At 41.5% G+C, this 12767-nt stretch overlaps 1 protein-coding gene and 1 long non-coding RNA gene across 5 annotated transcripts in view; one reads left to right on the top strand and one right to left on the bottom strand.

The window, feature by feature from the left end:
• LOC147015963 (uncharacterized) overlaps positions 1-11924 on the top strand; it is a 659412-nt gene extending 647488 nt beyond the window's left edge. For all 4 annotated transcript variants that reach the window (XM_085848637.1, XM_085848636.1, XM_085848639.1 and 1 more), the window contains 2 exons: positions 3959-4018; positions 9556-11924. In XM_085848637.1, coding sequence (XP_085704763.1) covers positions 3959-4018; positions 9556-10841 — 1346 coding nt within the window. In that variant the 3' untranslated portion in view covers positions 10842-11924. The remainder of the gene's footprint in view (positions 1-3958; positions 4019-9555) is intronic.
• Positions 1-12014, bottom strand: part of LOC147015964 (uncharacterized) — a 62149-nt gene extending 50135 nt beyond the window's left edge. Inside the window, exon 1 of the long non-coding RNA XR_015049951.1 lies at positions 11916-12014. This is a non-coding gene — a long non-coding RNA (uncharacterized LOC147015964). The remainder of the gene's footprint in view (positions 1-11915) is intronic.
• Positions 12015-12767: the final 753 nt, after the last annotated feature.

Consider the following 12767-nt stretch of genomic DNA (forward strand, 5'->3'; position numbering starts at 1 on the left):
TATATATATATATATATATATATATATATATATATATATATATATATATATATATATATATATATATATATATATATATATGAGCAATATATGCAGCCAAGCAACATCAAGGCTCATGGAAGATTTATAGCAAGAACGCTGAACAGATCAGGATGCAACGGAACAAAATGAACAGTAGAAAGAGGAAGGGGGATACCAACAGCAGAGTTGAAGGATACAATAGATGAAGACTTGGACAAATGAGATTTGTGGGGATGAAAGAGGGGTAGGGGAGGATGCATGGGGTGGACAACATGGATGCAGAAGCAAAAATATCAGTGAGGAAGGGCTTTTACAATAGTTCCAAATAGGAGTTGAAGAAGTTACGAAACATCTTGGAAAACCAAGAGAATATAAAGGCCTGGTACAGATAATATGCATTAATATCGACAAACATCTCACTGATCCACTCTACCACCTCCCTCAATACACTTGGATGCATATTATCTATACCAGGTGTTTATATCGTCTTAGTTTTCCAAGCTGTTTCTTTACTTCTTCCACTCCTATCTGGAACTCTTCCAAAAGCCCTTCCTCACCTCCTAAATAGATTCTTTCAATAACTGGCATTTTTCCTGACTCTTTTTGTCTAAATATTGAAGCAAAATAACTCTATAATAAGCCTGCCATCTCACTTTCATCAATAACCAATCTCCATGTGCTATCCCTCAATGGGCCTGTATTTGTCTTCACCCACTGCCTTGATAATGCATTTAATAATCTTCGCCATTTTTCCTTCTCGTATTCTCTTTTGCTTGCCCAGTTATTTTCTTAACTAGCATCTGTTTACTCCTTTATTGATCCGAGACAAACTCCAATCCTATTCCTCTTCTTTTGTATGCTGCACTTAGCTGCAGGGGAGCATCATTGGCTGAGGTAGTGGCCGTGCCACTAAAACAATGCCCTCTGTAGGTTAGTGCAGGAATTTGGCCAGGGTGCCGGCGACAGCTCACCTACGATTCGCGAAAGACACCGTGGGATCTTTCATGTCCATCAACTATTACTGGCAGATGGAACATCCATTTAATATCCATCCAAGGGATGGCACACACATTGATTAATCATCCTGCCTGTGAAACACCAGGATGATAGTTTTTCGCTCAGCCAAGATTCAAAATCAGGCTCGACAGAATGGAGCCGAGTATACGTACTTCTTGGCCATCCTGTCACCCCTCCAGTCATATTGTCTTATACGTAAAGAGATTTCTTCTTATCCTTAATAGTACTTTTATTGCATCCATTCGGTTTCTGCCTATAGTTTTTCACTTCACTCGAATATATTTATGCTGCATCTTTGTTCCTTGAAGGTTTCCCATTTCTGATGCTGATTCTGAACACTGCACTCCTTGTGTTTCTCCATAAACTGAGTTGATACACAATCCTGGACTTCATCTAGAAATTCCTCATCTGCTGTGCAATTTCCCTCTTTCAGGACCAAATCTATCCCTGGCAAATTGAGATCCCCCATAATCAATCCTCTTCCCTTACCACTTGCTTTTCTAATTTAAATTCTTAAATAATCCTTCTACCCCACTGTTCCCTCACACCAGCAGCCCGATAAAAGCAACCTATGAGTAGCTTACTATTCTCACCATCTCTCATCTCCATCCACACAGAATCCTCAACATAAATTCTCTCCTTGATGTTCTCTGAATAAATTTTGTTTTATCCAGAATGCTACACCCCCTCCTATTGTCTCTTTCCTATTACAGCTATACATCTTGTTGCCTTCTAATCCTGTCTTCCAATTACTGTCCTCATTAAACCATGTGTCGCTGACTACAACTTTGTGATACTCCTCACTATCCAGGATAGCTTCAAGCTCTTCCATGTTATTTTTAAAACTCCTGGCATTGGTATGGAGTATTTTTAACTTTCCCTTCCTGTAATTATTTTTTTTCCTACTTGCACTTGCCAATCGTGTTATTAGTCGTAGCGAACTCACTTTTAGCCTTTCTGCCTTCCTCTATGCTAAAAAAAATCCTGAATTTATCTTCAATTCTTCTGCACTTCCTGCTCTCTGTTTAGTCTGCGGCCATCATTCCCTTTGATCTGGAAACACTCCCTTTGCCCTCAAAATATTCCATTTGCTTCCTAAATGCAAAACCTTTCTGCATACAATATTCTTGAGCTGGCAGGATACTGAATATACTTATTTTGTCGTTGGTTTTTGTTTCGATTGGAATTGGAAATGGGTAAAAAAAAAAAAAAATCGGGTCCTGGGCTAGTAACTTTTGCCAGGACCCTGCATGTCCAAAGTTCGGCCCTGGATAACCTGGAGGTATGCAGACTCAGCTCTGAGCTGTCTAGTCTTAGTTTTAATCTTGGCCCAGCTGTAAACTGTGATCTTAGTCTTCCGCAGGTGAGGTATCAATGTGTGTGCCACTCTTCAGATGGACATTAAGCTAGACATCCTATATACCAGCATGAGTTGATGGATGTTAAAGATCCCACAGTGTGCTTCACATAGAGTGGGCAAGCTATCACCAACACCCTGGCCAAGTTCCAAATTCCTGCACACTCAGTCAAGTACATCTTGCGTTCGAGTGGTGACCCGTCCAGGATTGTAACCTCTAGCCAGGAAGCTGGTTCAGCAGAACTGATGTTCTGTATAGAGCAGCGGTTCCCAAACTTTTCCAGTACGTGACCCCTTTCATTAGTACCAAAAACCTACCATGACCCCCACCTTTATAAGCCTTCCGAAAAAAATACTAATTTCCAATGGTGCAGATACATTTTAAAGTTTAATCACAGCAGAGAGAGCAATAACAACAACAAAAAATGTTTATTAATGTTAATTAACAAGGATTCATTTAATCATGTATTTTAATGAGAAGGATGTATTTGCTTTTTTGATACAAGCAAATCAATACGCAGGTCTGTGTGGCTCAAGGCACATCGCATGTCTGCTTCAGCATCCAACCTGTTTCGGGCCTTTGATTTGATTACCAAGAGAGTAATCATAAAAATTTTTTCTCAAATTCTTGGACCCTCCATGACCCCCAGAAAAAAAGGCTCATGACCCATTTGGGGGTCATGACCCGCAGTTTGGGAACCGCTGGTATAGAGCATGGATGATGATGATGATGATGATGATGATGATGATGATGATGATGATGATGCTATAGCATTCCTCCAACCATTGGTTGACATTTATCACTCCACTTTAAATTTTCAGGTTTGGGCTTGCCAAACCTGAAATTCCAATGAAGGTGACAGGAATTTGAAATTTGTTCGGGGTGTGGCAATAACTCGCTTACTTTTCACAAAAAACACTATGGGATCTTTAACGTCCACAAACTAGTGCAAGCAGATGGGCCACCCAGCTTCATATCCATCTGATGGATGGGGCACTCATTGATGCCTCGCCCTGCATGTGAAACACCAGGGTGACAATTTATAGTTGAGTTGAGATTCAAACCAAAGCTCAACAGCTTAAACGTGAGTGCACTAGCTTTACATTACACTGTCCCACTACTCATCTTTAACTTCATTACTAACGCAACAATGTGCTCAGGTTAAAGAAAAGTTAATAAGTTCTTCAGACATTTTCAGCTTGTTGGCCAAGGAGGAGAATGGAAACAGGTAAAGTGTATTCACTCAAAATATTCATAATTAATATATTTATTGAACAAATGGCTGTGCGAGTTATACTTAGTATACTTAACTATTGCATCGGTTGGTTATTCTCTTGGGCTTACATATGCCAACTCTTTCTAAAGATTCACGTAACACTTTCAAAAGTGTATATTTGCTAAAAAATCTATGAGTTTGCTGTGTTGGATTTTCCCATCTTATGTTTAAAAAATCCATTTGGCAAGTTTGTCCTTAATTTGTTCAAAATCAACTAGCAATGGACACTTACTTGCTTCTTATGTTGAGGTACGATTGCATCCACCTTTGGTTTTATATGCTGCAGGTGCAGTGGACGACATGAACAACTATGTGAGCCAATACTACATGCTTCGCAACAATGAAGGTTCATTTCTGTTTCACTTTCTTCATTCGTATTTTTAAGTTTTTTATAGTCCATGCTTGATGTGCCATCATGAAACGCAAGCACTGCATCTTACTCTCCATCAACTATTTCTTTTATTTACTGTATTACTTTATATATTATTTCATTCTCTCTCTCTCTCTCTCTCTCTCTCTCTCTCTCTCTCTCTCTCTCTCTCTTTCTCTCTCTCTCTCTCTCTCTCTCTCTCTCTCTCTCTCTCTCTCTCTCTCTCTCTCTCTCTCACTCTCACTCTCACTCTCACTCTCACTCTCACTCTCACTCTCACTCTCACTCTCACTCTCACTCTCACTCTCACTCTCACTCTCACTCTCACTCTCACTCTCACTCTCTCTCTCTCCCTCTCTCTCTCATTAATATTGTGGACCCACTATTCGGTTCAGAGAGGTTCTATGATTGAATGATCCAAACCTCGATGATAGACAGTTTCCAGTTGATGATTCAGTTTGCCATTGAATCAGGCAGGTATTAATTGAAGAAAATATTCATATCTCTAAGAAGGAATAACTCTGAAATTTGATGCAGGAGGACGCCATTTGGCCCATTATGCCTGCGCTACACCAACACCAGATTAAACAAGATCGAGAGTTACTTTGCAATACACGTCCCCGACCGGTACCAATGAATGTTCGAGAGATAAATATTGGTTCACGTTTAATGCACGCTCGAGCCGATACCGGAACCAAAATTAAGAGGAAGAAACCCCATAACCAACATGTTTGGGTCTATTCGGCAAAATGAAAGGAGAAGAAATTTTCATTTACTGATATATTTTGAAGATGAGAAACCAATAAAGACAACTATGATAACAAACCGAAGATAAAAATTAGTTTCTTTAATGCATGCTCGAGCCGATACCAGAACCAAAATGAAGAAGAAGAAGAACCTCTCCAACCCACCATGTTTCATTCGTTTCTCGGCTTTGCCTATTTCATATAATAGAACACCATGTACATACATGAAGCAAAAACATGCATATGGCTTATATGCATCAATAATACATTGTGGTACTATACCTGGGATCATGCCAATTGCACTGGGCCATGGACTAATACCCAGGCCTATGGTCTGAGGCCTGCCAATCTGTGCTGCTTCATGCAATGGTGGTGCATGATTTTATTTGGGTGGAGTTAGGTCAGATGTCCAGCCAATGGGTGGAAAGCAGTGAGGTGGAGTCGGGGCAGCTGAACACTGACCCATGTATAATATGTGACATTTTCTCAGTTTAAAAAGGGCATAACTGTGAAAAATTGACGAGATGACCTGAAACTCGAACTTGTCATAATAAAACCACAGGTGGGACGGATGGATGGACAGACGGAGAGCAAACCTATAATCCCTCCAGTGAATCTTATAGGGGACTATTAAATCCATGAAGCGAACAAGTTAATTTCATTGAGGAGATGGGGAGAGGAATGGGGATTAGAAAAGTGTTTACTTTGCATTTACTATCACCATGGAAAAAGAGGTGGGGCTGACGTTTTGAGCATTCGCCCTTTATCTGTTTATTTTGCCAAATTATGAAGACACAAAATGTCAGCAACACCTTGTTTCCCACAGTGATTAAACCCACTATTTTATCAGCTTTTCGTTGATGAAATCCATTCCCTTTCTCCACTGCCTTGTGTATCGATGGTAAAAAAAAAGTTGTTATTGGGCAATTATATGGTTGACAAGCTCACAAGCAGATACTCAGCATGCACAGATTTGTGACTGTAATGTGATAAAGCTCTGTCTAAACATGTTGGAATTTAAATCAAAGATCAAGTCAAGTTTTATCTGGTATATATAAGGGTTGTGGGACACACTTTCACACTGAGTACAGCACCTTGCTACTGCTCACAGCATGTTCAGTTAAAACACAACAGAAATAATAATTTTGATTTGGCCACTTTTTATTGTTTTGATAAATTCTGACCAAGGACATCAGCAAGGCTGTGATTCAAATTGTCAGCGAGCAATGAAAATAAGGGGCAGTTAACAAATCCCTTGAAGCTGAACCTGTCTCAACCAATGTGGTTTACTGTCACATGAAAGCTGATGGTGGGTGGTGTGCTGATGTGAGACGTTGGTGAAATCATATAAAGATAGGCAAAGAGCAAGCAAGAAATGGTTGTGTGATGCTCATGCAATTTGTCATTATAGTCTGATCACTTTTCACCTTTGTCTCACAAAGGCATAAGTTTATGAGAGGCTATGTTGTGTGTGTCTGTGTATGTGTGTGTGTGTGTGTGTGTGTGTGTGTGTGTGTGTGTGTGTGTGTGTGTGTGTGTGTGTGTGTGTGTGTGTGTGTGTGTGTGTGTGTGTGTGTGTGTGTGTGTGTGTGTGTGTGTATATATATATATATATATATATATATATATATATATATATATATATATATATATATATATATATGTATGTAAGCCTGGTGTTGGCATAGTGGTTAGGGCAGCGGCTTGGGATCCAAAAGGTCCTGAGTTCAAGCCCCGTTGGGCCACTGAATTAATACACCAGGGGGTTGACTCAGCCTGTCATCCTTCCGAAGTCGGCGAAATGAGTACCAGTATGCTGGGCCGGTGAATACCCTGGTTAAAATAGGTATACCATATCCCTGTGTCGTAAGAGGCGACCAGGGTTGCGTCAGGAAGGGCATCCGGCGTAAAACATGTGCCAAATCACTATGCCGATCATACGGATGATCCGCTGTGGCGACCCCGAACGGGAGCAGCCGAAAGAAGAAGAAGAAGAGGAGGGGGTTGACTCAGCCTGTCATCCTTCCGAGGTCGGCGAAATGAGTTCCAGTGTACTGGTCCCGGTGTATGCCCCGGTTAGAATAGGTGTACCATATCCCTGTGTGTCGTAAGAGGCGACCAGGGTTAGCGTCAGGAAGGGCATCCGGCCATAAAACATTGCCTCAAGAAAAAGCCAAACCCCTGCACAGCAGGGAAAAATGGCTGTAAAAACGGTCATTTTTTATTTATATATATACAGCATGTACACACACACACACACACACACACTCACACACACACACACACACACACACACACACACACACACACACACACACACACACACACACACACACACACACACACAACGTTGGTTCTGTTGAAGCAGTTTATTTGGTGAGGGTTACAATACCGGATAGGTCAGCACTGTGAAATTTGTTCAGGAATTTGAAATTTGTCAGTGTGCAGGCGATAACATGCCTACTCTTCATGATAGAGATGGTGACATCTTTAATATCCACCAACTAATGACAACAGAGGGGATGCCAAGTTTAATGTCCATCCAAAGGACAGCACACACATTGATGCCTCGCCCTGAATGCAAAATACCAGGATGACGCTTCATAGCACGGTTGAGATTCAAACTCAGGCGATACACCTGATAGGCAAGTGCACATACGTCGAGGCTACTCTGCCAGCCCAGATGTCCATGTGGAAGAATGTTTCCATGTTCTTTATAACTTTAAATTTGCCTTTATTGTACAATCACTATGAATGGAGGCAATGTTAAAATTCCCAGAGTCAAATTGTAAGCGTTCTTCACAAGATAGCCATTATACATCATATGTATTTGACTCTACTCTGACAATCACATTCACAGGTGATAATATTGTCAATTCAAGTTTACTCTTTGAGCCCTGAAATATAAAATTACAGGTTTACCAAATGATGCAAGATACAGCAATTGATTGATAGTTGACACCACGTGCAGTGCAGTACAGTTTTGTGAAGCATTTTTACCCCGCACACACAAAACGAAAAGTGTGGTTAAGCAATTGGTTCATGTCTGTCCATCTGTCCATAAGCGTCAGTTTATGATCGAGGATCAACTTGATTTAAATTGAATGTTATATTTTGAACACAAATCAGAACATGAATCATAAAACAAACCTGCCGTTTCACAGTACTTTGTCTCTGAATTTGTCCCGATCGCACGTGTGCAGAGAGGAACGATATAATATCTTTAGTGATATAATATCCTGTCTGGCAGTCAGACAAAATTTAAAATCGTTCCGAACATGAAACTTGCTGTTTTTAACGATGTCATAAGGGATACAAACAACAGGTACAAAAACTAATCTAACGTGTTTTCCCTTTTTTGTGTGTGTGTGAAAAGGCTTCTTTTAAAAGGTGTTGTAATAGCCACTGTGTCAATTGCGGTAAACTTATGGAATTAATTTTTTATATGACCTTTACAATCTTTATTTTATTTCAGTTGAATTATATACTTCAACACTAGAACACAAATCACCTTCTTGGCACTTTCAATTCCCTTTCGTTTTGCAGTACAGTACTTGGACATGTTGACTAAAATGGTGTTCATAAGACTGCTTCAATAACGCGAAACCTTTTTCTTTTGAAACCATCTTTAAAATCATTATTTTATTCTATTTGAAGTATATACCTGAACACTATTTGGGTAACATGTTCTAGGAATTCTAGTTGAGAGATGAAATCATAATCTGGCTTTTATTCTTCACACCCCGATAATTCCTTTTTGAATTTGTTTTTTTCCGAGCAGAGTACCCGCCCTACAGGAGATCTTGTTCCAAGCATGCAACACATTGTTCTGATGCATATGCTTATTTGGGCGGTGCATAGGCAAAAAAAAAATAACCTGGGTTAGGTGCATGAAGCCAAAACATACCACTTGTTTATAATTCAAAACACCTCACAGCTATGGAAAACGTGGCGACAGGAATACTGGACTGTAAATGCTGGAGACTTGTAATATGCTCCCCCACCTGGAGGTGGCGCTACATGATACACATTTACATAGAGAATTTGCATCCCCCCCTTCCACTCCCCCCTCCTTACCCCCAAAGACCACCGGCAAAGATAAAAACACCCCTATTTGTGGTCATGCTGATCCTATGTAACAAGTCTGGATCAAATCAGCCCAGAACTGTCGGAGGATTAGCCCAACAAACAAAACACACACAAACACTGGTCGGTGAATTTCACCACGATACACATTTTAGTTTTGATGATACACCATATATTTATTACTCACACCAAATGACAGAATATACAACCCGGCATTACTTCCTCTCCGCTTCCCATACCTATATGCTACATACAATCACGTTCCCTCCTCTAACTCCCATCTCCTTCCACTCATCTCACACTCTTTTGCCCTCTTCCTTTCTCGTTTCATCCCTCATTATTATCCTTTTCTCAATACTGGATTTCTCCATTCATGTATCCCTGCACCCTATCCGCAGGTAAGAAATAATAATATATGGCCTTTTTGGTGAAAAAAGCAATTTGCCCATCTCATGACTTTGAAAAAAAATCTATTTAGCCATAACCCACTGTGTTGTAATCATTTTAACGGGTCATATATCTGTCATTGTTGTGGTTTGCACCTAACGACTTCGTTCTTAAGATCAAAGTTAATAATATTCATTTTAACTTTCAGTTTAAATCAAAGACAGAAATATCTCACAGTTCGACACTATAAGCAATGTTAATTCCCTGTTGGCTTGTTGGCGTTCTATGTGGCAGATGGCGATTCAGCAGAAGTACGACAAGACACTGGACTGCCTACAGAGGCCACGATTGACATCGATATACATCAGCCAAAGGCATCTCGGGGTTCTGCGACTGCCTCCAGCTTCGTTCAAGTTGATGTGCTGCAGTATGGCTTTGAACGGCCCGAAGGAGAGAGTGTGGATATCGGGCAGGTGCCCCACTCATTACCTAACCAGTATTCTGCAACGTATGTTGTGCCAGAATCTATTTCCTTGCCGCAAACAATTCCCTTCCAGATCACTGGACAGATCCCAAGTCGCATGAATGACCCTCTTATGTCACATATGGAAGAGCAACAATCACAGGCAATAGTGGGTGAAGGCTTCCCAGATCAGTCTGCAGGCTCAGCACCTTTTCATATTACCGGGCAGATTCCCAACCGTATGGCAGACTATCTGGGTGCCGAACAGCCCCATGGATACCCCATAATGGGCCAGTTCCCCACGCGGACTCCAGATCCAGTACATGAACAGAACTTTGGGTCAGGGTTGCGCAAGAGTCCATATCAGATCACGGGCCAGGCACCAACCCGCTCTACTGAGCACCTTCTGGACACTGAGACTGTACATCCACAATATCATATCATGGGCCAGATTCCTGGTAGACTGGCAGCAGAGACTGGTGTTCATGGCTCTTGCACTGGAACATCGACACCTCCTCCATCGACACAGTCACAAGCACATTCCACTCAAGACAAGGCAGGCAGAACACGGCACACTGCAGGGTCAACTGGCATACCACAAGCAGCCTCCATTAGAGAACAAGAAAACAGCTCAAATGAGGGCTCAACTGCTGCTGCCACAACAACTACAACGACAACCACCACCTATCGAGAAACGTACAAAGTAATTTCTCTTGAACACCGCAATCTTATCTTTAGTGCTGAGGATGGTCAGAGTGGTGCTCCAGAAGGCGGTGCAACTAGAAGCTCAGCATCAGGTGGCTCCCCATTGCAGGGGGCTGAGCAGGGATTCCGTGGCACTCGAGGTGGCTCCGTATATCGATCGGACTGTTTTGGAGGCTCAGGAAGCATGCTCGACTCAGCGTCAGAATTGGGATCAGAAACACCTTCAGCGGCAGTTCTCCTCAGTTCAGCTCTTGAAGGGCGGCCCATCCTTGAGCAAGAAGTCTGCATTGTGAAGATGAGGACGTACCAAGCACCTATTGGCCTTACAGGCGAGAACACTGGCCTCAGCCTGGCTAGCCTCTACAAGGCTATGGAAGAGAGTGGGGATTTCTCGGGCCTAAACCATTCCTAACATAAGTGAGCAGCAAAGACCTGCTGGTCATTTTGACAATGGGACCAAACTTGCTTAACACCATACAGGCGGCAAAGATTTTGAAACTGCGATGTTCGTATTGAATGAGTGGCATGCTGATAAGTGGAAACTTAGCCTTGCCTCTCCACAACTCCAACATTTTGAGGTAGAATTTGGACGAGGCTGTGAGATGACGTGGTTTTTCTCTTTTCTTACTTTCCCCTTTTCCTCCCTCTCACTGTCTAAGTTTCCACCTTTCTAAGTATGCCCACGCAGGTAACATCAGTGGCTTTTACAACAATGACAATCAAGTTTCAATACATTTACTACTTTGTGAAGCTTGTTTTTAACATGGCACCGACCTAAGGGTTCTATCGCAGTATTCTGGGACACAAATGTTCAGCAGGTATTCCGTGCGTCCACAACATTTAATGCTCTGTTTGTCATGCCACAGACATGACATGGAGATGAAAATTTGTTGAATTATTGGGTTCACAGCTTTATCTTTATAAGAGCTTGCTGAGCTTTTCATTCTATGATCGCATTTGTAGGGCTGAGGTCGACAGAACTCGATCTCACATATTGGGCCTAACAGGCTTTACAGAAAAGGTTAACCCTGCACTAAAATGGCCACAGCAAGGGACAAAAAAAAAACAACACAGTAATTAATGATAAACAGCACCCGGAGGAAACGAGAATAGCCATCTCAGTCAGTTCATAAAGATATATTTTATCTTCAAGAGGACAACACATGAGTAATGAGTGCAATGGTATATTTCCAATGGGTTTTTAACCAGAAACAAATGCTGCACAGACTTTGTCAGGAAATGTTAAACAGTATGGATATAATCATAAAACCAAGAACAAGTTTAACGTTTAACAATATTTTTGTATGTGTTATATATATATATAAATATATAAATATAAATAGCTTGCTTATGTTTAAAAAGTGACACTCCATTCCCTTTTTAAAATGATATCAAACTTCCGGAGAGTTCACTTTGGTCAGAGGAAAATGAGGGGCAGTTGCCTTGAAAATGTTCCTACGCCTGCAGAGTTTACACCATTGCTCACCTCCTGATGCTTCGCTCTTGTACAACCAACTCGCTTGGTTTGTAGCATCAAAACCTTTACACAGCAGCAGCAAAAGGGTCAAGTGCTGCACATCTGGATAAGAGTACGCACGTTAAGCCTAGCACACACCTCCCGCTCTGCTGGGGTTGGGGGGAGAGGGGTGGTTGCCGTGCAGCACGAGTACCGAAGTACGTGGCACACAACCATTCGGGTTTGGCATCCTCACTGCGTGTGCCATTTGGGGGTTAGAACCTTGGTTTTGAACGTTGTCAATCATGCACAGAATCCAGAAGGAATATCCTCTGGCGTACTTGAACGCTATGTTAACGCTGTACATAATTTATATCCTGCATGTAATTCCATTTTACAAAAACTCGCAATATTTTCCGTTCATTTTTCTATAGAGCATTCATATACATGGGGAACTTTGTTGCTGCATTCCACGGAGTTTGTATAGCTTTGTTCAAGTGCGCCCACCTTGTACGAGCTCCGTCCCTTTCTCGCATCCAATGCAGACAGTCCCAGCTGGATCGGTATCTCCGCACATATCTCCTACAACACTCATAGATTATTCAATGTCTGTTATCTTCTTGTGTTCCCTCTTGTATCCCTGTTCACTGTAACCAACTCCCTTTAAACATCCTGAATTCTGAAATGCATTTGTCACCTCAGTTTGTTTGGAGATTACATTATCATACTTACATTCCTGGCATCAACTCGTTTGGCAGAGTTTTGTACCGACTGTGCTGACACCACACCAAATGCGAAATTATACCCTGCACTCTGCATTTCCTTTCTCCTTCCTGTTTTTGAGTGTATTTCCATTCAGGTATGGCCAAATGACCTGATTTT

This window comes from Eptatretus burgeri, chromosome 12 (genome assembly GCF_056783735.1).
Source record: "Eptatretus burgeri isolate ZD-2024b chromosome 12, Ebu_testis_v1, whole genome shotgun sequence".
NCBI lineage: Eukaryota > Metazoa > Chordata > Myxini > Myxiniformes > Myxinidae > Eptatretus > Eptatretus burgeri.